Source organism: Odocoileus virginianus, chromosome 3 (genome assembly GCF_023699985.2).
Source record: "Odocoileus virginianus isolate 20LAN1187 ecotype Illinois chromosome 3, Ovbor_1.2, whole genome shotgun sequence".
Taxonomy (NCBI): Eukaryota; Metazoa; Chordata; class Mammalia; order Artiodactyla; family Cervidae; genus Odocoileus; species Odocoileus virginianus.
Window position 1 is genome coordinate 88,099,263 of NC_069676.1, and position 27,502 is coordinate 88,126,764.

At 37.1% G+C, this 27,502-nt stretch overlaps 1 protein-coding gene across 1 annotated transcript in view; it reads right to left on the reverse strand.

Annotated features, from left to right (window-relative positions):
- The window catches only part of KIAA0825 (KIAA0825 ortholog), a 416,094-nt gene that overhangs the window by 255,924 nt on the left and 132,668 nt on the right, over nucleotides 1-27,502 (reverse strand). The window contains 5 exon segments of the mRNA XM_070465821.1: nucleotides 7,633-7,743; nucleotides 16,260-16,442; nucleotides 19,483-19,673; nucleotides 24,593-24,743; nucleotides 26,158-26,423. Of these exon segments, the coding sequence (XP_070321922.1) occupies nucleotides 7,633-7,743; nucleotides 16,260-16,442; nucleotides 19,483-19,673; nucleotides 24,593-24,743; nucleotides 26,158-26,423 (902 nt within the window).

The following is a 27,502-nucleotide window of genomic DNA, read 5'->3' on the forward strand; positions in this document are numbered from 1 at the left end:
GGAGCCTGGTGGGCTGCAGTCCATGGGATCACTAAGAGTCAGACATGACTGAGCAGCTTCACTTTCACTTTTCACTTTCATGCATTGAGAAGGAAATGGCAGCCCACTCCAGTGTTCTTGCCTGGAGAATCCCAGGGACGGGGGAGCCTGGTGGGCTGCCATCCATGGGGTCGCACAGAGTCGGACACGACTGAAGCGACTTAGCAGCAGCAGCAGCAGCAGCATCCTCTCATTGCTGGCTCCATTGCTATATTCTTTTTTATATAATACATTCAAGCCACAATAGAAAAAGAAAGATATGAAGAAATATCTAGCTACATCAAGTACCCAGCTCATCTGACACTTTCACTGCTCCACAAACATGGCTTTTTCTCTGAAAATCTTTTCAAAGATCCAGCTGCTTGTCCATCCACACTGTGGAACAGCCATGTAAGAGCTTTGGTGTTCAAAAGCCTCTCATTACTTCTCCCCTGACTGTTGGCTCCATGTCAAAGCTTGGCATCTCATCAGAGTACACATTCTCTAAGCCTCTTTCTTCAGTGCTGTGGAACAGCCCGACAGCAGCTGCTGGGAGACCAAAGTTCTCTTTTGTCCTCCTCCCAGATGTTCACTCCTGAGGTTACTAGAAGCCACCTCCTCAATAGAGCATTTTTCCCATCGCTGAGCTTTACCACTCAGATCAAAGGTTTGAAAAGAGTTAAATATACCATTTAAAGTGGTACTGTCTGGAACAATACTACAATAACTCATTTGTTCCTTAATCCACTCATTCAGTAAACTAATATTTGCTGGCTGATTTCAGGGTACAAAGCGAAGGAGACACAACAGTAAGTAAACAAACAGTCACGATTTTTACAGAATTTAGTGTGGAATACATATATATTTTAAATGGTCATACAAATAAAGATGAAATTACAACTATGAAAACTCAATCAAGGAAAAGCACACGATGCTATCAGAAGATGTAGTAAGAAGTAAGCTAGTCTTTGGGGTTGATGAAAAGATTCCCTGCAGAAGTCCCACCGGAGCTGAGACATGAAGATACACTGACATAACTAACTGAAAGAGGAAGAAGGCCTTTCAGAGTAAGGTAAAGCATGTGCAAAGATCCTGTGGCAAAAAAGAACATTTTGTGACAAAGAAGTGTAAAAAAGGCTAATGCATGAAAAGCAAAAATCACAGGGTGGTGTGATATGAGAAGAGGTTGCAAAGATGGGTGAGCCACATCTATGTAGGTTTTACAGGCCATGGTAAATTTTGTATGCATGTTGAAGGATAAAGAGGAATTCAGGGAAGGTAGTGAACAGTTAAGTGTGAAAGGATAACATTTAGTTTTGAAAATAGCTTTCGATTTGAGAAGTCTCTGGCTATAGTTTAGAGAATATGAGAAATGGGAATCAACATATACAGGAGGAAACAGAGGTATAGTCAGGAAACAGTCAGGAAAGAGACGAAGCACTAATGCAAGGGTGGCACTATGGATAGCAGATATTAGGAGCTAAAATGAACTAGACTTAGTAATGAATTTGATCTCATAGGAGAAAAAGAGGGAAATGTTCAGGATGCCTCCAGGTCTCTGGCTTATGCAACCATGTGTGTGCATGCATTCTAACCATGCATCAGTCGTGTCCGACACTTTGCAACCCCATGGACTGTAGCTCGCCAGGCTCCTCTATCTATGGGATTCTTCAGGCAAGAATACTGGAGTTGGCTGCCATGAGGCCCTCCATGGGGGATCTTCCTGACCCAGGAATCAAACCCATGTCTCATGTCTCCTGCATCAGCAGGTGGGTTCTTTACCACTAGGGCCACCTGGGAAGCCTCTATACAACCATGTGCAGGTACAATGAATCAAAATGGAAATAAAATAAAAGAGGATCAGTTGGGAGGGGAGTTTCCTAAGTTAAAATATGGTCATATTGAGCTTGAGGTCTATCTGTGTTCACTAGGTATAAATCTGAAGAAGACATTCATGTATGAGTCACACACATGAATTAGTAGGTCTGCAGTCCTAGGAGAGATTAAAACTAGAGATACGGATTTGGGGGCAATTAAAAGTACATGAAACCACAGGCATGTGTGACTTCACCTAGAAAAGGTTCTATGATAGAATGTTAAAGATGCTCAATATTTTAATGGCGAGGCCAAAGTAGATAAACCTGCGAAGGAGACAGAGAAATTTTATTACCTATCTTTCTCCTCTAACACCTAGCACATGCCTTACTTGGAAAAAATTTTTAAAATGCATTTATTGAAAGGATGAAATGAATACAACCTGGTAAATTGCACAAACGGAAAGACTCACATAACATAGAGTATAACAAAGCTAAAGGTAGCTTAATATTTAGGCAGGGGAAAAAAGGATATAAATCCAAAACAGGATTGCATTGAGTAAAACCATAATGAAAACAAAAGCATAGTAGAAAGAAATATCTACAGCTCAGAATGGACTGGCCATGAATCAAAACATCATGTTGTCATCGTAACAGAAAATGAGCAGTGTAAAATGAATGGGCTGTTTGCTCACACTGATTATGCTACTTGGATTCAGTGTATGGTTATGACCTACTTAGCTAAGGAAGACCTGAAAAGTATTTGGAAATATTTAAAGAACCACAAGATGATGAAAGCTGGGAAAATAAATAAAAAAACATTATACTGCAACAATAGTATAATTGACTAAGATAATGTTTTTTCTTGAACATTTATATTAAAGCACAATATACTGTCGTAGTATTAATCCTGAGACTAATATATTCCCCACATGCCTTAGTTTAATCTAGGATGAAACTGATTGCCCTTTCTAAATCAACTTACATTGTTAGTCTACTACTGCTAGGGATAATGAATACAGTACATTTTACTTATTGCCTTGAAAATACATATACTTCCCCTAAAGTAAACTCTTCTAAACTATTCAAGAGTTCTGGAAGAACACGAACAATTCTATTTTTACCAATTTATATACTGCATAGGCTTTCTCTAGAAATCCTATAGACAAATTAATGGTGCATACAGCTATTTATGCATCTGTAACTCTTGTTGTAAGTCTCAATCTTATGTCCTCCTTGCTCTGCATCCTCCTTCTCACTTACTTTTAACTCATTTTCTTAATATTGTTAAAAGTCAACTTAAATCTTTCTGAAACAATGCACAGCTGTAAATAAATAAGCAAATAGGTGATTAAATTCCTAAGATGCATCATAATTAAATATTTTGTCTCAGTCTCACCCTTTCAAAAAAAAATGACAATCTATTTTCAGTTCTTCATTATTTAACCCATATGTATTTCCCTGAACAGTTCATTTTAGTTGCTAAGGTGAGGGATGGAGTTTAGAGCCTAATTTGAGGGATGAAAACACAGAAACAGCTGATACATGTGAGGAAATGGAAAGGTGAAATTTTTAAGGTCACAAGATGGTAGTCTAGGAATGTCTATTGCAATGCTTGACAGATGCAAATCAGTAAGCTGAGCTATTTTAAAATTACTTTTGTTGCTATCCTGGGTTCCTCTGACTGTACCACTGCTCTGAACATGTTGGGTCATAAATCATGTGGATCAGGTCTTCCTAAGCAGATTATATAGGAAGGTTAGAGAGAATAACTGTCAGGAAGCCAGGGTAGAGGGGCTCATCCTGTACTTGTGTGGGGAATTCAAAAAGGCAAAAGGGAGAACCAAAGGCGTTTCAGGAGAGAAAACCAAATAGAAAAAGACTGAAAACTAAGAACAGGCAATAAGTAAAAGTGAAACCTGTAGAATAACTATGTCTTAAAGACAAGAGAAGAGACTGAGAACTGGAGCAGAAAAGAGTGTTGGGTCCTCCAGGAAACAAGCCAGGCGGTGTGGGAGAGGCGGAGGCGGAGGCTCTTCTTGAGCAGTAGAATGGTGTTTTTGTTGTTGTTAGTCACTCAGTCGTGTCCGACTCTTTGTGACCCCATGGACTGTAGCCTGCCAGGCTCTTCTGTCTGTGGGATTCTCCAGGTAAGAATACTGGAGCAGGTTGCCATTTCCTTCTCCAAGAATGGTATTTAATATAAAACATATTAAATAATAGTAAAAATAGTTCATAGTAATAATGGACCAAGGTTGTTGTGATGTGTTGGAGAGAAAGACTGACTGGATCTAAGAACTATGGGGATGAACCAACTGAGGATGATAAAACACTAGGAACAGGCAACAGAGAGCTCAATAGACTGTAGTCATGAAATTAAAACATGCTTGCTCTTTGGAAGGAAAGTTATGGAAGCTGGATAGTGTACTAAAAAGCAGAGATATCACTTTGCTGACAAAGATCCATATAGTCAAGGCTATGGCTTTTCCATTAGTCATGTATGGATGTGAGAAGGCTGAGTGCCAAAGAATTGATGCTTTCGAACTGTGGTGATAGAGAAGACTCTTGAGAGTCCTTTAGAAAGCAAGGAGATCAAACCAGTCAATCCTAAAGGAAATCAGTCCTGAATACTCATTTGAAGAACGAATGCTGAAGCTGAAGCTCCAATACTTTGGCCATCTGATGGGAAGAGCCGATTCACTGGAAAAGACCCTGATCCTGGGAAAGATGGAGGGCAAGAGGAGAAGGGGGCAACAAAGGATGAGATGGCTGAATGGCATCACTGACTCAAGGGACATGAGTTTGAGCAAACTCTGGGAGAGGTGAAGGACAGGGATGCCTGGTGTGCTCCTAATAAAAAGGACACCATGCTGAGAGAACAAGGGAAGAGTGAAAAGAAGGATCCATTGAGGATATCATGCTGGATTTCCAGTAATACGGTGGCTAGCTCAAGAAATATGGAAGCCAGACACAGGATGCTGGAGTAAAGAAAGTGCTCAGAGCTAGAAATCCTCTGTACAGAGGCTCTAGGGTAATACATGTGGACCAAAGAACTCCAAAAAATGAGGTTTCTCTTTCCTTTAAAAATGTATTTTTACCTTAATAAAATTAAGCTGCTTTCATTATAGGAAATTTGGAAAATGCACAGATAAAAATGAAAATCGATCACAATCCTATCATACAAAGATGTAAAGTAAAAGTTCTCTAATGCAGAGCTTATACACCCTTTCAATATTTTTCTATACATCCTATTTTCATGCCACGTGTAGAGTAGTATGGCATAGTTTGTGTGTGTGGGTGCAAAGTCACTTCAGTCATGTCTGACTCTTTGTGACCCTATGGAGTGTAAGACCCCTGGGCGCCTCTATCCATGGGATTCCCTAGGCAAGAACACTGGAGTGGGCTGCCATGCCATCCCCCAGGGGATCTTCCCCATCCAGGGATGGAACCCATGTCTCTTATGTCTCCTGCATTGGCAGGTGGGTTCTTCACCACTAGCGGTACCTGGGAAGCCAGTATGTTCAGCACTTCTCAATTGTGTCCCATCTTCCAATAACTGTTCATCCCTTGGGAAACAGGGGTTCTCATGACCTGTAAGTTTGGGGAATTTTACACTAGATCCCTCCTTCAGGTAAACACTATATAGGTAAGTATATCAGAGCGCCTGCAAGTCGAACCATAAAAAGATACTTTACACAATGAATAACTGACAATCTTAGGTTTTTCTTAAATGCCTGTTAACATCACCTTTCCTTTGAACGGTGGAGGGGCAGTTGTCTAGTGCTTGGGCTTTAAGAGCAGACAAGCCTAGTTTCAGAGTCTGCCTCCCAGATTTGCTCTCTTCAGAAAGTTGTTACCTGCACATCACTTTACTTCCATGAAAGCAGACTTCAGACTGGGTGTGAGGCTTGACAGAAATAATGTACATGAAGGACTGGGCATATCAGTTTCAGAGTTATCACTCTAAAGCCTGGGTTGGCTTTGATTACTACATCATTACTAAGCTTCAGTTTTCCCATAACTACAAATCGCAATGATTTGCCATTTAATATTTTTCAAAATCAACCTTTTAAATGACTCCACAGTCATCTATCACATGGCTAATTCATAAGTGAGTTGTCTAACTGCACACTGTGAAACATTCATTTCCATTTTTTCCTTTCACAAATAATACACTGATGAATATCCTTGCATATGAAACTTTCTCAACAGCTCTGATTAATTCCTTCTCATTGATTCCTAGAAATAGAATTGCTGGATAAAGTGCCATAATATTTTTAAGGTTTTTGATACAGTTTATTATATTGCCCTCCAGAAAACTTATATCCAGTTGCATTTCCATTGTGAGCTGTGTAGTTACCACCATGTTCTAATCTTTTTGTGAAGATAATAGTAAAGATAGTTTGCTAAAATCAAGCAGAAATAAAGAAAAGTCTTGTTACATGAAAAGGCATTTGAAAGATAGACCCATTTACCCTCTGACACCCCAGGCTCTAGATGGCTGAACAGAACAAACCTGGAGGTGGAATTCTTACAGAGCTATGCTTAAAGAAGTAACTCCAATGGTTACAGGTTAAGATAAAAGCAAGTAATAAAAATAGATTAAAGCAAATGTGATAATAACATGAGAACAAGTATGTTTAGAAGTTTGAGAACTCATCACAACGACACATGCTGTTTGCTTAAGTCACACTGTAAAAGATCCTTCAGGTGTTTGCAGCAACGTATATCAAAGTCAGTTATTTAATTCTCAAAGACATAAGAGTATATTTTCATGCCAGCTGCAGCGTATGGAGATGACAGAGTATTAAAGGCTTTCATCATAAGGAACTGATGGGATCAGTCATAAGGAATTGTTCAGGGATGTTGAAAATGTTTTATATGTAAGTGAAATAACAATACTTTGAGGTCCTTGAAGGTGGGAGGATAAATATCTCATTAATCTCGGACTCCCCATTACGTACATGGGGACAGGCGCACGACAGGTAAGCAGTTACGTTTACTGTGTCTATAGAGACTTGTGAAAGAGGTTTTCCTGCCCTCTTTTTCCAGGTGGGACTCTTGCTCCTCAAGAGAGAAATACAGTCAGTCCATTTACATGGTGAGATCACTAAGAGTGTATTTCCAAGGTGAATCAAGAATGTGCAAGAATTAACAATATCTCCTTCAGTTCTACATGATGTATTTATTCACAGATCCCAAGGAAAGGGACTTTCCAATGATACATTCAGCAGAGACTCAAACTGACATTACACGTAATGCCACAAAATGTCACCAGCTTACTCTGTAAGTACACTTCACGCTTTAAATGATTTTTCTGATGTTTAAATGCTGCTAATTAAATAATAAAAGTGAAAGACCCTATTCATAATTTTAAAAGTTACTCCTCTCTCAACTTTTACCGCAGGCTCTGAGTGAGTTACATGAATTATCCAAGATTATTGCTTTTTTTTTCTTTTTTTTGACAATTAGTTGGAGAACTGTCACATCCCCAGTCATAGATCAAGAATGAATTTTTAAATGGCTAGACAATTAGCTAAAATAAAAACTAAATTCCAAAAAATTCACATTTCTCTATCACTTTATTATAAAGCTATGTTAGGAGCATGATTGTGAGGCCTATATCTTGGATTCTTGGGCTCAAAAAAGAAATACACTCTTTACATACCTGTGTAGTGTCAAAAAGCTTTAAGTTCTTTTTGTAAGTTTTTTAAGTTCTTTTACCTCATGAATAAGAGTTTCTATTAAACTTCAAAGGAATCAAAGAATCATAGATGGTATAGTTTTTAGAGGCTCTCACCTGAGTAAAGAAGGGTAGAAATGTGTTATGCAAGAAAGCCAATGTAATGGTTGCTTGAAAACTGGCTTCAAGGAATCTGAAGAAGAATCGCCCAGGCCATGCTGAAAAGTCCTAGAGAAATAAAAATCACTACTTCAGAGTATACAGAAAACATTAACTATTAAGACCATCAAAATCCATTTTTTTTCTTAGCATTTAAAGTTACTGATTTTATACAAAACAATATTGTGCTAGAATGAACAAATGTACCCACTTGGTATTTATAATTTAACAGATGATTCAGAGGCCTCTGTGAAACAACCTTTACACTTGGGAAGATATGATGATGCCATTATCATTTAATTTTTTTAAAAAAATTCACATTATGAAATTTATAAAAAATGTATCAAAATGGTAAAATGAATATCACTCATTTCTCCTTCCCTAAACTGGAACCTAATAAATGTCAATATTTTGTCATTTTTGCTTAATACTGTAAAAATGATTAGCATAAGGGTATTTCTTTTTACTCTTTAAAATGATTTATAAATATTAAACAATTAATGATAATTTATAATTAACTCTGTATGCTCCTAAGGGCTTACAGAAGGCAAATAAAGAAGAATTTAACTGTAAAATATAGGACGGTGATTTCAAAATTAGAACAATTTGGCCAGAATAACTGGTCTACAACTACCTTTGGAGAAGTAACTATAACATTTTTCTAGGATGGCCCAAATTCAACAATAAATCTTGAGGTAATAAGAAAGGATTTATTACATAAAATCTTTAGTAGGTAGCTTGGATAATAAAATATTTATAATAACAGAAAACTATATTTGCCTGCCTACATAGAGTAAAGAGTCACAATTGGGAGTATTTGAGAAATGGAATTGTTTGAAGTGGTGCTGTCTCTCTTCATCTAGAGTACAAGAGCAATAGCATTTTCAAATAATATGTAGAAAGGAATTCCACTTTGAAAACCCACCCCTGCCTTTGCATCCTACTTCCTACTTTTTTTTTTTTTTTCAGTATATGTGCTGCCGAAGTGAGCACTACTTCCTACTTCTTGTACCCTCAACATTCCCAAACTTGATCTGTCTCTCCACTGTTGGTCTTGCCAAGTAGAACACCTTCTAATTAAAGATACTTTGACATTTTTTTAGACTTTTAATAGATCATCTCCTCTTTGAAAGCCATTTTTTTTCCCTCACTAAATTTCAGATAGAACAAAATTCCTTAAATAGGCTTCAAAATGAGGCTGTCCTATTTCCATTCCATACCTTCCACCATGAACCAGAGAAACAGGCACAGCCTAGGTCAGGACACCAAGACATGCTTTTCTTAAGAGTCTGGACTATGTATTAGCAATGAGGAAGCATGGTTATAGCATAGGAGTTTTATCAGTTCTACATCTTAGAAAAATCACTTGTGCACTAGTGAGGAGAGTTGATGGTAGAAGATCAGGGCTAAAGGAAGGGAGATAATAAAGATGATATTTCAGTAAACCAGGCAGAAGAAAAGTCCTAAACCAAAGTAAGAAGCAGAGAAGATAATGTGTATGGGACAAATATAAAAATAAATAAAACTAATAAAATTAACAATATTCATTCCCTAATGACATGGGGTTGGAGACGGCATAAGAGAGAAGACAAAAGGAGAAATCTGGATGATTCACTCTGCCTTTATTGGCTTTGCTTCCGGTTAGGACTTTACCACCTGTCCTTTTACATTCACTTTTTGCTGCCTGCTCCATACCCCAGGGGAGGGTCATAGAAGATCATAGATGAACCTGCCTGAGTATGTACAGGAATTTTGGAGCCAGATATCCTGGGCTGGAATCTTGGGTGGGCTCTTTATTAGATGCGTAATGTTGTTTGGCAAGTGTGATGATTGAGATGACACATACAAAGCCCTTAGCAAAGTGCCTTGTGCATCACAAGGGCTCAGCACATGTCAAGTAATACCAGTACGATAACAACTGTAGCAAATACTTCTTGAGGAGGCCTACAACCTCAGAACTGACATGGAATACTTAGTGCTCTAAATGATTGTCTAGGTATAGTTGTATCCTCAACATTAGGAAAAATAATGGAGGATCTAATAATAATAAAATGGTTATTTGGGGCCAAAATTCTTAGACTACAAACCACTGGCAATGCAATACTTCTGAGAACATTTCTGCCAGTCCCTAAACTCTTTTCCTCCACTGACAGTTGCACTGGTAATAGTAAGGTTATTTGGCAATAATAAATGTTATGGCAGATGTTTATGGTCTCAGAGGAGGTGGGATCTGTATGAGCATTTAATTCCACAGCAAGATCCCAAATTAGTTTCATTATTCTGGAGAGTATAACAGGGTGAAAATTGGCCCACAAGCCTCCATGGGAAAATGAAATGATGATCTAGCTATTAGATAACCTCTAATGATGTCTTGGTGTACAGTTAAAATAGAAGATGCTCTAAATAATTCATGGTGGAGAGTAAAATACAACTGTATGAGCAACAGAATTATATTCTTCACAACATTAAAGAATTTTGATATTGCAAATGTGGATACTCCTTTAAAAACAGGTAATTTTCTGCAGGTTGCAGTAGAATACATTTTCTCAGCTTTCCAAATTAGCGGCCTCTTAAAGGGAAAAAAGATAAATTTGGGGAAATTCCTTGCCTTGCCTCCAACGTCACACCCCTTCTCTATCATTAACATCATACTGGCTCTGGGTTGATCACACCACCCCACTTGAGTACACTATACCAGATTCTGTCTCTTTGGTTTCCTCATCTACACATGTTGCCTTACTTCAATTTCTCATTAACAACACTGATTGACTCCTTAGGCTTATGTAGCCAGTTGCTGCTAGAATAAAATAAATTCAATGCATATCAAAATTGGGGTAAACTGATACGCTAAAAAGAGTTAGCTGGGTTTTATGCTTCTCTTGTGCCACTCTGCTTTTGACTACCCTCCCAGGAGACTGAGTCTCAGGATATGATGCTACTGAAATAAATCTCCAGGATGGAATTGAGGAAGTCCAAGCATGCAAGGTTCACAGGGGCAGAGGGTTCAGGTCAAATGTCTGGTATCATCTGTAGCTACCACTGGAGGTACTCAATAAGTAAAAATAACAAGAGAAGACCACATTTCAGAAGAAGGCGAATTAGCCTGAGACTGAACTATTGTGATAACACTGGAATACCTGAGATAACTGAGGATATATGAGTCCTTCTGATGCCCCTAAAGCCATAGTTGACTAACCATGAATATATGAGTAAATGAGTGAAAGTCACTTAGTCATGTCTGACTCTTTGCAATCCCATGGAATACACAGTATGGAATTCTCCAGGCCAGACTACTGGAGGGGTAGCCTCTCCCTTCGCCATGGGACCTTCCCAACCCAGGAATTGAAACCAGGTCTACTGCATTGCCGGAGAAGGCAATGGCAACCCACGCCAGTACTGTTGCCTGGAAAATCCCATGGACAGAGGAGCCTGGTAGGCTGCAGTCCATGGGGTCGTTAGGGGTTGGACACGACTTGAACGACTTCACTTTCACTTTTCACTTTAATGAGTTGGAGAAGGAAATGGCAACCCACTCCAGTGTTCTTGCCTGGAGAATCCCAGGGACGGCGAGCCTGGTGGGCTGCCGTCTATGGGGTCGCACAGAGTCAGAAAGGACTGAAGCGACTTAGCAGCAGCAGCAGCTACTGCATTGCAGGCAGATTCTTCACCAGCTGAGCCACAAGGGAAGCCCATGTAGAGGTAACCAAATTCAATCTACTTCACCATTTAAACATAGTTCAAAGTCACTGCTTTTTCTTTAAGCAGGGCTACTAGCTCCTTGTCATTAAGTGAAAGAAATCAAAGTAAGATACTTGGAGTACAATAAGGCTTCCAACATTTCTCCTGCCCCTGGCTTGTGTTTCTCAAGATAGAAAATACCTCTTTGAGGTTTGAAAATGATGCCCTGAAGTTAGAAAATGACTGCTCTAATGTTTGGTCTAAAAAAAGTGTTGCTCAGTTATGTCTGACTCTTTGAGACTCCATGTACTGTAGCCCACCAGGCTCCTCTGTCCATGGACTCCAGGCAGGAATATCAGAATGGGTAGCCGTTCCCTCCTCCAGGGGATCATCCCAACGCAGGGATTGAACCCAGTTCTCCTGCATTGCAGGCAGATTCTTTACCATCTGAGCCACCAAGGAAGCCCCAAGAATACTGGAGTGGGCCACTATTCCCTTCTCCAGGGGGTCTTCCTACATAGTAAATACTGTTGTTTTTTTTTTTTTTTAAAGGAATGAATAAACAGAAGATATTGTCAGACTTTGCTTAGTGAAAAGGAGGGTGAATTTCTGGGGCCATCTGTGAAGTCAGTCTTGGGTGGTACAGAGCGAAGGGGTAGACTGAGAACAGGACATATGGTGAAGAATCAGAACAAGACTCGATCCTAGAGTACCAGGCAGGAACCAGCTACTTAGAGATTCAGGGTACTGGCCTTCCTCAAAAGCAATGACTTGCTGTTTACCAGTGTTTTACTGTTTTAAGACCACCCATAAAGTGATTTGAGTTTAGTTTGTTTTTTTTTAAACAGATATTTCCCTTAAAAATAATGTTTAGATGGAAACTCTTCCAAGGGGAGCCATTTAATCTAAACAAAATGGCTCAGAGAATGAACTCTGTTTACTGGATCCTTTTGCATTCTGCCAGACACTTTTTTAAAAACACATTTTACATATTTTTGTTTCTATTTCCATCTAGTCCACATTCATTTTTAACAACTTTATTGAGATATATAATTCACATACCACAATATTTGCTCATTTTAAGTACACAACTAAATGATTTCTACTATATTCACAGTTATGCAACTTTCACCACTATCTAATTTTATACCATTTTCTTATTAGGTTCAAAAGAAACCCATTCTCCCCTCCTCTCCCGCCCCTGACAATCACTAATCTACTTTTTGTCTCTATGACAGTCACTCTGTTGTGCCTAACTCTTTGTGACCCCATGGACTATACAGTCTATGGAATTCTCTAGACCAGAATACTGGAGTGGGTAGCCTTTCTCTTCTCCAGGGGATCTTCCCAACGCGGGGATGGAACCCAGGTCTCCCACACTGCAGGCAGATTCTTTACCAACTAAGCCACCAGGGAAGCCCGACACTCTGTCTCTATAGATTTGCTTATTCTGGAAGTTTCTAACAAGTTGATTCACACTATATGTACTCCGTGTGTATGGCTTGTTTCACTTAGCATGCAGGTTTTGAGGTTCATCTCTGTTGTAGCATCTGTCAGTATTCCATTTCTTTTTAGTGGCTGAATAATATTCTACTGTATGGATATGCCACATACTGTTTATCTATTTATCAGTTGATGGACACGGGTTCTTTCCACTCTGTGCTACTATGAAAAATGCTGCTATGAACTCTTGTGTGCAAATCTTTGCATGGGCATATGTTTGCATTTCTTTTGTGTACATACCTAAGAGTAAAGTTCCTGTGTCATATGACCATGATGCTCAACACTGTCCATGAGCATCCCCTATGTTTACCACTTTGAGGAACACCTATTTCCAGTGCAGCAGACATTCTTGAGGTATGAAAGAAAAAGTTTTAGTCCAACAGGTTCTGTTTCATTAGGGACAGTGAAGTAATTTCAAATAACTAAAGAAATAAACAAGCTAACCTTCAAACACCTAGCACCAGTTTGAAAGCAAACTATAGAACAAGCACTGAAATACCTTGGAATTTAGTGACTCAAAAGTCATGTGAATGACAAGCGAACCCCAAAGACAGGTCTGCTGTTCCCTGGCACAGGGATCAACATTCTGGCCTATTTCTGATGACCCAGCCTTTGCCTGGCATGTTGGTAAACTTGCACTGAAATTCATTCTCCCGTGTTATTAGATGAGGTAACATTGGAGACAATCAACCTTCAAAAAGTTCCCACTCTTAATTTTTACAGGATGAATCAAAACATTTGGAAATATATATAATGTTCAATTTCAACACTAAAAATTTTACCAGACTTTCCTATAATACTTGAGGGTGAATATTTCAACTTGCTCCCTGATGTGACAGCTGTGTTTAATCCTGGTGCTTAATCATAGGGCCTAAGGAAGCAACAGTATTTAATGAATTGAAACTAAATTGTATTTACCTAAAATTCTAAAAATTAACTTTAATTTGCTAGATAGAAACTGAAACTAACATTCTGTGCAAGTACATGAAACCACTATTTGCGTATGTGTGTGAATGTGCATTGAGTACACATCTGAAAGTGCAGCCTGACTGCCTTTATGAAAGAAGATAAGCATAACCACAGTGATAAGCATTTTGGAAAATATACTGTGAATATTTTATGTTTCAGCAGGTCTCTTTCCCTGGAGGACAAACCTAAAGTACTCCTTTTACAACATGCTAACAGAAATCTACAAAGGAGAGTTAAAAAAGGACACACATTTTTGCAAACACATTTCATTCTTTCTGAAAAGATTTAAAAATCATATTTCTGCCCTGGGATTTAGTAGTCCTATGCTAAGCTCAGAGACGAGAATACATTCAGTTTATCTGTCAGAACTACTTGGAATAAAAGCAGTCACCTTCAAAAAAGGCATATCACATAGAGTGACAAATGTCAGGCATAGTTTATAAAAATTCAATGCTATCAACATCTGATTGCTACTTTTAACCAATTCCTCAAAGCATACAGCCTAATTTTTAAATGTGAGATAGATATACAATTTTTTTCTCGAAATGCTAATATGACAACTTCATATCCTGGCTGTGAAAAGAAGCTAAATAAATCAATATAGTTCTTGCAACACACACATTTTTTTTTCCTATTAGGTGTGGAACATGTTGCCCTGTAGATTTCCTTTGTCAATAGAAAGCAAAATATATTTTAAAAATTAGATTTATACTCTAGGAAAGCAATCATAAATTTTACAACAACATGAATGGATAAAATCTGTGAAAATTTTCATGATCTGAGAAATAATAAAAAATGAAAGTATATATAGACTTTTATTCATGCTTTAAAGGAAAACCACTATCTATGTTTTATATTAAAAAAAAAACAGAAGCAGTGCTTGGTATAAAATGTTCTGCAATTCTGGTTGAAATTAGCAATTTAAATTTGTTGAATGAGGTTACAGTGCAATATCTAATGCACAAATCACAGAGATCTGAGTACTTGCAGAGTTGTTTAAAAATGTATCCAAAGGCCACAGGTTAACAATAATGAATGTATGTTACATTATTATCATTATTAAAATATGCAACCTTTGATAATAATTTATTTGCTTTACAAATGCATTGGGGGGTTAAAATTTTTCTATTCATCTGTGACAGACCGTGAAATTCAATATTGCTCACCATGACCAATCCATGAAATTTGTCAACTTTGTTCCTGATTTTCACAGGGCCTTCCCCTTAGATGAAATGACCCATTGAACTAACAGCATAGTAATTTTTTCATCTATGGTAAATCAGTTTAGTTTACTAGGATTTATTATGGGCTTCAGAACTTGAGCTTTTTGTGATTATGCACCATTATGCATATAATCCCAAATTTATGGCAATTAATCTCATTATTTCTTTCCCTTTCTGAAAGAATTCTCCATTTCTAAAATTAGATCTCAACTGAAAGGTTTCCAGAAGAAGCAATCTGTAAACAATGGGTCTGCTGAAAGTCAAAGAGTGGGTGAAAATTACAGGGAAATTTTGAAAAAACTTAATTACTCTTAGAATTTCTAACACAAAATTTACCAAAAATCAAGATTGATATACTGCCTTTACCAGGATGGCACAGAAACAAATACTTTGTCAAATTTATCTTAAGAAGTAGAAGTCTGTATAATTTTTACTATCCAAGAAACTAAGAATATGCAATATTTAATCTTTTAAGATAAACTGACTACTTTGGAGGAGGGTTTAAACAAAAGTATATTAATGTTTCATTATAAGATTTACTCTAACTTCTTTTATCATATTACAAATTTGAATGAAATTAACCAGAAAAGCAGTTCAAATTTTTTTAATTTCCCTGAATCTTACTTGTTTAGCTAAGTAAATATTTCAACATTTAAAAAATAATTACTTACTCCTATTTCCACTTGCCATTACTAGCTCAGTCACTAAAGTCCAACACTAAAAATGCAAATCTATGACAGAGTAACTGGAAACACTATATCTCTTCCAGACTAGAGAGCATTTTATAATCATTTAAAAAATCTTTTTTATTAGAGAAAATCATTTATATCAAATTAAAAGGTATTTTTAAGAGGAACATAAAGCCATTGGGATATGATTTATTTTTTCATAGACAAATCAATCCATGAATAAAATTTGAGAATTTAAACAACTCAAATAATGATGCTAAAAACATTCCTGCTTGTATTAGAGCCTTATCAACTGAATAGGATCAATCAATAGAGAAATACCACATTATTAGGATCAAATAACTTCGAGAATGAAGAAACCCCTGTTGGTTAGAGTTAGTTTTGTAAAATGGTTCAACTCGCAATATCAAAACTGCACTTCAATAAATTTTTACTTGCTCCTTCACACAATTCAGTAAGCAGCATGAAATCACATTATTTTATATATCATAGTAGCTCAAAAGAAAATACATTTGATACTTACTGGTGTAATTCTGTTAATGGTGAAGTCAAAATAACTAATGTTATGAAGAGATTATTACAGTGGGTATGAATTTTAAAAATTTTATCATCTACATATGCATGAGGATTCAAAAGCTTCTGTACAGATGTGCAAACTGACCATAACATGTTCTCAGTGCAAATTAAAATTGTTGTGACATCAAGTCTGTTGGAAAGAAAAAGAAGAAAATCATGTTAAAATTGTTTTCTCTGCTTGGTATGCATACTATCATTTATATCTATTATATTAAACATATGTAAGAATAGAAATATTTGCTTAGATATCAGAGATTCAGAGATCAAAAACAGACAAAGCATCACAGAAAGCTTTTGAGTTTCCAAGTGTTAGCTAACCCATAATACCATGCATTGGGCTTCCCTGATGGCTTAGCAGGTAAAGAAACTGCCTTCAATGCAGGAGACAGGAGAGGCGAGTTCGATCCCTGGGTCAGGAAGATCCCTTGGAGGAGGAAATGGCAATCCACTCTAGTATTCTTATTTGGAAAATCCCACGGACGGGAGGAGTCTGATGAGCTACAGTCCAAAGGGTTGCAGACAGTCGGACACTACTGAGCACAACAACATTCATTATCTTTGGAGATGGCGAAGTCTATATAGCAGTGAAGTGTTGCAGAAGTGCTTTTTTTAAAATAGGAAAAAGAGTCTGTTTTGTATCATCAAGATCCTCTTCAAGAATCTCAAGAGACTTTCTTTGAAATTAAATTCAGCAAAAGAAAAGTCAGGTTAAAAGAAAGTTCTCTATTATCCACATACATATGATAGGTAAAAATTTGATAGCAGAATGATCTTCTCATCCAAGTACAAGGTATAAAAAGAAAGGTACAAGATTGAGCAATATGTTCTCCCAGCATGCGGGAGGCGAAAAAAAAATGGAACCAGAAGCACAAATGAAAAAGCTTATAGTTTCAGAACTTTGCAATATTAAATAAATTTGTCACAAATATTTGCCACAAATTTAATACTTGTTCTCCTTACATATATATGCAAATAATATTAACTTATATAAATATCAACAATTAACATAAATTAAAATTTTAATATCAAATAAATATTTTCCTTGCATATATACATATATGTATGCAAGGAGTTCAAACCAGTCAATCCTAAAGGAAATCAACCTTGAATATTCATTGAAAGGACTGATACTGAAGCTTAATCTCTGATACTCTGGCCACCTAATGTGAATAACTGAATCACTGGGGAAATACCTTGATGCTGGGAAAGATTGAAGGCAAGAGAAGGGATGACAGAGGATGAGATGGTTGGACGGCATCACCAACTCAATGAACATGAGCTTGAGCAAGCTCTGGGAGATGGTGATGGACAGGGAAGCCTGGCGTGCTGCAGTCCATGGGGTCGCAAAGTGTTGGACATGATTGAGTGACTGAACAATATATATATAATGCATGGTTTTTGTTATATGACAGTTGGAAGCTAGAATTCTAAGAGCATCCAGAATCACCCTTAGGAAGGTTTAATTGTAGTTTGCATCCACTCACTCTAGTTGCTAATTAAAGAACTGCAAATTCAAGATATATATATATATATACACATATATACACATATATATATACACACACAGACACAAACACTTGCCTGTGAAATCTGATTTCTACAAAATGGATATTTTAGAATTAATCATTCAAATAAAAATATGTAACTTATAAAACTAGGAAAGATAAGTCTAGCTTTGCATGACATTTTTATGTACTCAGAAAATAGAAGCCAAAAGTCTCTATAGTACAGTTAATTAATTAAATATACTACCTATTTCATGAGCTAATAGTAAATCTGATTTCATAAGTTATCTCAAAATGACTTGTCACCTCACAGACAAGTGATGTAAGCTACATAAGGAAAAGAATGAAGGTATCCTTTGCTTTCAAAAGGAATTTTCTATTTCTTCTTCAGAATTCATTGTGTGTTTTTTTTAAATGCTTGGTCAGTAATTTGAAACAGCTTGTTCAAAAATACCATATTTATGAAACACTGTAGCAAGACCTAAATGCCCTCACATGCAGCATGCTTGATCAGAAAATAATTCCTACTGAAAAAAATAATAAAGCCTCTGATGTCTTTAGGCTCTTCCTAACATATCTGAAAAAAAAAAAATTTATACCTAAAAGGGAGGTCTCAATTACAGAATGTCAGAATGTTTATAAAAACAAAAGCCTTCATTTTGTATAGACCATTGCTGGCATGTATGCACATTTCTGTAATATTCATTGTCTAGACAACCCATAGAATTGGCCTGTTCAGTTCAGTTCAGTTGGTCTGTTGGGTCTGACTCTTTGTGACCCCATGGACTGCAGCACGCCAGGCCTCCCTGACCATCACCAACTCCCAGAGCTTGCTCAAACTCATGTCCATTGAGTCGGTGATGCCATCCAACCATCTCATCCTTTGTCGTCCCCTTCTCTTCCCGCCTTCAGTCTTTCCCAGCATCAGGGTCTTTTCCAATGAGTCAGTTCTTCGCATCAGGTGGCCCAAGTATTGGAGTTTTAGCTTCAGCATCAGTCCTTCCAATGAATATTCAGGACTCATTTCCTTTAGGACTGATTTCTTTTAGAATTGGCCTATAATTCAGTCTTTAAGACTTCATGACTGCTGCTCCTCATTTTCTGTGATTTCACATTTTGTTGAACTATTTTTTAGTAATACATAACAAAAAGAAAAGGAAAAGAGGAGAAAGTAGTTAGAATATGTTGAGAAAAATGATTAGATAAAAGAGTTTCCCTAATGAAGATGAACTACAATATTTAAAGGCATTAAAAAAAAAAAAACCCGAAAGTAAAATTCCCTGGTTGCCTGGAATCTCAAAGTCAAATTACTTCATCACAGCACCGCAGCTTTCCTCTCCATTTCAGGACTTTAATTTTCTCTCTTTATCTTATTTACTAACCTTTGGATATCTATGTCCTAGATTGTAATACAACTTGACTCACTTTTTAGAAAAAAAGTGGGTTTTACATACAATTTTAAGGAGAAAAAAGAACAAAGCTATTTTGATTCAAGTTCCACATTTGCACTTAAGTATCTCAGGAGAATTCAATATGATTTCCTTTCAGATGTTAGAAACATGTTAAATAACAAGGAGTTACATCATGAGATTCAGAAGCACATTCTGCTTTATACACCTGACAAACATTTTCTTGAAAAGCAACGGTTTTCATGACTTCAATTACCTTATCTGTAGGGTTCTCTTATAACTGGGATGGGCCCGGGCATATCTGGAGGCCAGGAGACCCAAAGACTTCTCCAGCACTTCTGCTAGTATCTCCTGGGCTAATTTAGGGGGCAGGATGGTCCAGAGGTCGTGATGAAGCGCCCAGAAGAAATAATGCCACATCTGGAGCGAGAAGGAGCATCTTTCCCCCTGGCAAAACCACCACACATTAAACAAGAGGATCGCATCTTACCAAATGTCAGTTTGCTTCCTATGAATTTAATTAGTTCAGGCTGAAAGGAAATAATAGCTGGAGAGTTGGACACATTAGACGACCAAGAAAGATTTTTGACAAGATGTAAAACATTCTTATTGACAAAGAAACATATGTTTTATTTTAATTATGAGATCAGATATTCTAGTGCAAATCCAGACCACAAGCAAAAGCAAACCTAGGGTAGCCTTGATTTACCTACTCCTGGTCCGGAGTTTAAAATTTACCTTAAAATGATCATCTTTGTAGCTGCTAAACAAAGTCAGCAAGACTTAGTCTAAGATAGTGGGCTGATTCTTCTAAAATTAAAGGGTAATCATTTAAATTAAGTATGTATATTCTCCTGGGATTATTAACATCATTGAGATCATCTTAAAAATGGTTTAGATTTCACATTACAATGAAATGACAGGAGCAAACAAAAACTTGCATACTGTGTACTTATCAACACGCATGAAAACAAAGTGGGGGTCACCAAAGATGATTATATTAGGCTATTTCATCCGTGGCGTTTCAACAACAGTACTAGAAACACATCCTAAAATCGTCTGATGTTGCAAGATTTTGTAAAGCCTAGGCAGATGGTTTCATCATTTCTTAGTATTTTTCTAGTACTTTATACTTCCAAAGGGCCAGGTTCTCACTCCTTTCCACCTCTCGCCGGACCTTTTTCCTGTCAAATTTTCCCTGACCACAGAGTGGGACCCAACAGCAGCCAAAGCCAAGGGGAAATAAGCAGAAATGAGAAGGTCACCTCAAGTGAATTACAATCAATACTTAGTTAACGGGCTCTAGGGAGCTATGCTAGGAGTTTCCTCATTTTCTTCAGACCAGATTAAAAGAACACTTGAAAGAGATTATTTGAAGAATGTGTTCTTCCAAAACTATCCTGATGACGTTACTATATCAAAAGTTAAATGAGAAAAACTTCTCATTTTATCTCTTAAGTAATCCTTTTGACTTAAAATTTCTATTTCGCACACTACTTATATTTCTCAAATGAACATCATTTTAAACAATTCCAATGTTCTGCTTAGTTCTCTTAGTTCTCAGAAAACTAAGATCATGGCATCTGGTCCATCACTTCATGGCAAATAGATGGGGAAACAGTGGAAACAGTGAGAGACTTGACTTTTTGGGCTCCAAAATCACTGCAGATGGTGCCTGCAGTCATGAAATTAAAAGACACTTGCTCCTTGGAAGAAAAGTTATGACCAATCTAGACAGCATATTAAAAAGCAGAGACATTACTTTACCAACAAAGGTCCATCTAGTCCAAGCTATGGTTTTTCCAGTAGTCATGTATGGATATCAGGGTTGGACTATAAAGAAAGCTGAGTGCTGAAGAATGGATGCTTTTGAACTGTGGTGTTGGAGAAGACTCTTAAGAGTCCCTTGGACTGCAAGGAGATCCAACCAGTCCATCCTAAAGGAAATCAGTCCTGAATATTCATTGGAAGCACTGATGCTAAAGCTGAAACGCCAATATTTTGGCCACCTGACTCATTTGAGAAGACCCTGATGCTGGGAAAGAATGAAGGCGGGAGGAGAAGGGGACGAAAGAGGATGAGATGGTTGGATGGCATCACTGACTAAATGGACATTGAGTTTGAGTAAACTCTGGGAGTTGGTGATGGACAGGGAGGCCTGATGTCCCGCAGTCCATGGGTCACAAAGATTCGGACACGACTGACTGAACTGAACTAATGTTCTCCTATACCTAAATTTGATAGTTTCTTATGTATATATTCCTTACATATTATTCTCCTGGTAATTTATTTGATTATTAAATTCTTTTGTAGTCACTGTAATCATAATAATCTATAGTTATTATCTACTGACCTTCAAATGGAGTTTATAAATGAGCAGAATTATTCTTGTTGGGTAGGAAACTTGGATATCAAAATGTCAAAAAGTCAAGTTCAAACTGGTGGGAACTTTGGCCGCTTTTGATTTTCTGACTAAATGTACGTCAAAACTGTTTAAAAAAAATTTATTGTAGAAGTTGCAAATCATAGTTTCTTATACTTTCTTTGTTATGTGTTCTGTGATAAAGAATACTTTACAAAATTTCCTTAGGTAAGAAAAGAATTTTAATACTTTATTTTCTTTATTACTTTCTGTGTTGTATGTTAAGTAGAGCAAAACCAACCCAGCTGATATCATGACTGGTCTGAATGATTTATACTTCCTCCATGTCAGTAAGCAGGTGTCCATAATAACATGGCCAACATGATTTCTCATATTTTTCAAAATATAAAAACTAGTCTCCTGAATAGCCACCTTTGAGCAATAAATGAGAAAATAAAAATAACTTTAGGCACACCTATTTCTTCCCCTCAAAGTGAAAGATACTTATTTTTAAGACTTTTAAAAATATGAACTTCATGTTCACTTAAAAACATTCGAAACTGGTCATCTGTCTCGCAATTTTCTTCAAAATGTGTATAGCTTCTATGTATGCAAGGGCTTTCATTAAATTAAATGTGATTCATTTATTTTTCTGACCTGTTTCCCTATTTGTTGTCATTTCAAAAGTATTCTGCTAGTAAACATCTGTTATTTTTGTAGACCCGCTATAATACAAACAGATGTGAACTTTTATTTAGATTATATATCAGGAAACAAGCAGCTGGGCTTTATTATATAAGCCACTCAATATTATCTTTGAACAGACAATTCTTTATTCTCTGACTATTAGAAAACACAAGTTGCTAAAATTGAGCAGATGTCAAGTATACTAAAAGCTGGATTTTAAACATGTAATTTGAATACCCACTGTGCCATCTGACCAGCACCTCATCAGAGTGATTCTGAAGTCTTTGGCTCTCTCAACCTGACAGGTCAGAAAATGGAAATGATGTATCTAGGGCTCACTTGTTATCACAATACATGAGCAAATATTGTTCCATATCTTATCAATTCTCTCACTATTTCTTCACTACACTCTGCACATGATGATAGGATCCCCCAAGATCTCTATCTTACCCTCCACCTCCAGTCGGGCAGATTTCATCGCCTTGCCCCTTCAAACATTCCTACCAGTCCTGTTTCACAAATCAGCTGGAATAAAGGGGAGAGGAGGAGAGAGGGGTGTAGGAAACGGGATCAAATCATGTCGGGTACTCCAGTTATCAAAACCACTTAAAATCTGTGTTGTTTTTAGAAGGTTCTTATTTTTGGTAAACAGAAAAGCAGTATCACTATTTTTTTTCTGAGCATAAATAACCATCACTAACTCTGCAATTAAATTGTAACTACTGACCATGTAAGTATATGGAAGCTACAGTACCATGTAATCACAGGCTAGCTATCTCGTTATTTCTGTCTTGGAAGCTAAAGCCTTGTCATAAGATCCAAGAGCTGCATGTTATGTGGTAATTTGTTGGTTTTTTTTTTCTTTTAAATACTTGGTAACTTCAATAACAGGTTCTCAATGCATCTACTTATTATTTACACTGTATGACTCTTCCAGCTCCCAATTTGCATGAAAGGAAACATATCCCTGTGTTGGACGGATAGTGAGAGGATACCTGTTCTTCAATGGAAACTTCATATAAAATTGCTCATCAGCGCACTGACACGTTGAAATAGTTTGAAACATGAGATGGATTCATTTTCAACCTCTCTGTTTACCTCAAGGCAAATAAGGGAGCTGGGACGCGGCCAGGAGAGGGGAGACCAATACTTTTATTCTTATCTCAGGCTACCAGCTGCACCATACCACTTTTGCGTTTTCATTCTGCTCGCTGCTGTTTGAAGCGCGTCGGGTTTGGAAAACCCTATACAGATGCTTTTGCAGAAAGAAAAGGTATCTGGGAAGGGGCTCTAAAGGAGAGATGAAATGGTCTTAGAAAACGTGGAAAGCCCTTTTAAAAAGCTTCTAAGCTGCTCCTCTCTGTTGTGACAACATTTATTATGATAATAACCCCCGCATAAATGGAGCCATGGTGTCAGCAAGGTGACAGGAGTGAGTTCACTGAACAAAACTCCACTCAGTTTATCTCAATACTCCACAGTTAGCAGGACAATCAAGAAACAAAATCACAAGCTTCAATCTGGAGGAAGGCATACTTTGGAAAAACTATGGAAGGTGGGCTTGACTGATGACATTTTGAAAATGTTGATTATCTTGATTAAGATATTATAAATGTTTCACTCTGCTCTGAAATCCACTTCAAGGGATTTCAAATATTGTGGTTTATGTGTAATCAATGGGATTCAGAGGAAGGGGAACTAGTGAAGCCAGATGATGAATAATTTTAATTGATCCAGGTTTTGGTGGCACTAGGAATCATTAGGCTTTAATTCAGTAGAAATTTGGGATTTCAAAACATGGGTTAAATGAAAATAGGTAAGCTATAAATGATCAGATGGGTCTTAAAGCACACTCATAAGAACACACAATAAGAAGGGAAAATAAGTATAAAAAGAATAAAGCTGTTTAATAAAAAATATTTATCAAACACAGATGGAAATATAGAACAAGAAAAAAGTGCAAGGATACCTCTTACTGGTCCCTTTGAAAACAATACAAGGTTGTAGTATTACATTGTGGCATTGTTTTCTCCTTGAGTTTTACTTGTATCCCATTACATTCCAACTTATTATATAGCACAGAAACACTGCAGCTCAAATTAAGTTATTTTTATTTTTAAGCAGAAGGAGTGTTCTAATTATTTCAGGTTTTTAAGAACAGTGTTTTTCCAAGTATAAATTCAATATTTAAAAAATATTATCCTAACAGCCTTCGTGTGTTAGTAATGCCAAGCTCATGTTTCTAATTAGCCAGAAAGCAGGTAGGCAGTAAAACATATTTGTGTAAAAAGGAGGGATAGTAAACTTAACTTCACACCTCATAAAAAGCTTTGTAGTCATCCCAATGGTGGCTCTCAGCGTCCTGTAAAATGCTTGTAGCACAAACTCTGACGCAGTAGTCCGTAACCTGAAACTGCAGACTGTTGATGAATTCCTGGTATCGTTGGATAGGCACCAGGAATATGGGTCTGTTCAGAGGGAATGATCAAAGAGACAGAGATTTAAGGCCTGTGCAGTAGGAGGTAACAATCTCCAGTACTACAAATGGTTTTGATTATTAGATATCAATCATTCATTTCCTCCTAATGCTGAAGTCTGCATCCCCATTCACTTTCCAAAAAGAAAAAAAAAAAAGCTGGTCTTTGTTTTGCAAGTCCTTTGAAAACGTACATCTGCTGTTCCGCAAATATGCGCTTCAACTTGAGACAAACTGCATTGTCAATACATCATTCAAAAATCAAAGTATTCTTTGTAAGCCTATTATTAGAGATCAGTGCATTATTTAGGCATTAGGTTATCGTTATTACAGAGAACAACATGCATTTGTCAGAACCAACTTTTATAAAGCTATCACACGTCCCACAAACACAGTCTTTTTATTTTAAAAATTGTAATTTTGTAGCTGTCAATTATCTCATAAACTGTTTTACAATATTCTACAGAAATAAAGGGACTGCTGGCACATTTTGTTTATAAATTCAAGTATGAATCACAACATCGGACTACTTAAGGGAATTAAAGAAAATCATAGTTATATCCTACATCAAACCAAATTTACTTTTATCTCTAGCTATTTTTAATACACTCTCTTATGCTTCCTCTCATTACTAGAAAAGGATTGCAAAGGCTGAATAAGGAATACAGACTAGATTCTTGGGCTCACACTGGAGTGTCCTGTCTATACGTCTCCTTTGCAAAGGGCCGCGGGGTCTTCTAGAGAGTACAAGAGAAGTCAGATAGACCATGTCATTATACATCTGGTCATTTCTGTTCTCTAGCCAGAAAACATTTGGTCTTTTTGGACCACTAATACCTGAGAATTGAGATGGTCAATGCTTCCTTTTCACATATGAAGGACAGCATCTATGAAATGGGTGTTCTGAGACATGGTTACGTTGGTCACAAGAACAGTCAGAAACGCATCTCTTCTCTAGGCCAGCTCCTAACATCTAGTTGGTCTAGGAACCAAAGAGAAGGGCATTTTCCACAAATATTGTTTTGTGTGACAGGGAGAAGTTTATTTTTCCTTTTCAGTGTAATCTGTACAATGGGCCTTGTGGAATGGAAAGGCTTTGTTTGGTCACGTCATAACAGCATGCTGAAGATAGTTCCTCCAAACTACAGAGTCTGGGAAATGCAAAGGTTGTCCCAATGGGCCTTCAGAGGGCATATGTATCTTTCTTACTATCTGTATATCTGGTTTAATATAACCTATGCTCTACCTTTTTGACATTTCCTAGTCAAGAAAAACGAAAATAATTCACCATATTAATGATTATTTTCTCCTTCTCAAATACCATGATCAAGATTCCACTTCTGTGATACCCAAAGATTAGATGATACTGCAAGCATGGCCATCAACTTAGTATAAATGACACTCACTTCTTAGCATTTTCTTTCATCACACGATCATATTGCATAAAATGCTGGAAGACATACACAGCCGTGGAGAGCAGCGTGTGCAGGTTTTTCAGGGGTGCTTTGGAGGGAAACTCCTTGCTTCTCTCTTGCAGTCTGGCCAGGACAGCTGTTGCCACTTTACAACAGGCCTCCACAAAGTTTGCTCTAATTTCCTGAAAAGAATCATCTCTGCATGCCAGAGCCAGTGGAAGCATTATGTCAAGTTTTTCCATGATGTCAGAACAAAACTAGGGAGAAATAAATGTAGCACTGAGTTATTTGTATTCTGACAGTGCCATGTAATTTATGTATAGGAGACTAAATTCCAAAATAATGAATTTGGCATCAAACATAAATATAATGACACAACTTTATAATAATCGATGTCTCAGTGGTAGAAAGTTAAATGTTTTATGTCAAATAAAGAAATACCAAAATGATACTTCTCTCTATGCAAACTTGAAACCTTATGCTTGCCAGAGAGACATTATGAAAAACTCATGAAATAGCTTTCCATGATAATACTTTTATTTGTAGTTAATTGAACTCAGAAAATATGTATCCATGATTACATTATTTTTAACTTACTCCCTGTTTTTTTTTTTGCTAAACTGTCATAAAAGTTTTTATTTTTTTTTAATTAATCACCCCATATAAATGAAGCTGTATCAGTTTAACTTAAATAATCTAAGAGCATCAGAAGCAATCTCATGTAGCATTTTCTTATTGATAGAGTAAGCAACTTTTAGGAGTGATGCGCCTAGTGTTTCACTAGTTATTATGAATTTATTCCTTCTTAACAGCAAAGAAGGTATGATGGATGGATGGATGAAAAGACTCACTTGCCTCCTCTCCAGAGAGGCCAACAGTGTTTCTGGGGAATGTTCTGAAGCTTCAGGTAGCAGTGAGGGATTAAGGTCACTTTTGAAAACTCTCTTTCAAAAACATTTCAATGATGGGTTGCTGACCCCACCGTAGACTTAATATTGAGTAACTACATTTCTCCATTTCCATAACTACTTCCTGTTTTCTCACTATGTTCTGTGACTCTCAAAACACAGATGTAAGACAGATGCTAATGGAATGTTTACTAAGGTGTAAGTCAAGATTTAAAGGTTGCCCAAACTGATAAAAGACAACAACTCCTTCAACCTCCTTAGTTTCTCCTGGGGGGTGGTCATTCAAAGGTATCACCCAAACAGGCAGTTTCCCAGGTCCCCAGGAAGTCACAGAGGCCCTCTCTTTAGTTGCTTCAGATTCATGGAGCAAAAAGCTGGCAGCAGGTTTAAGTCCTTTTTGTTAGCACAGTGGTCCCTGGATACTAGAA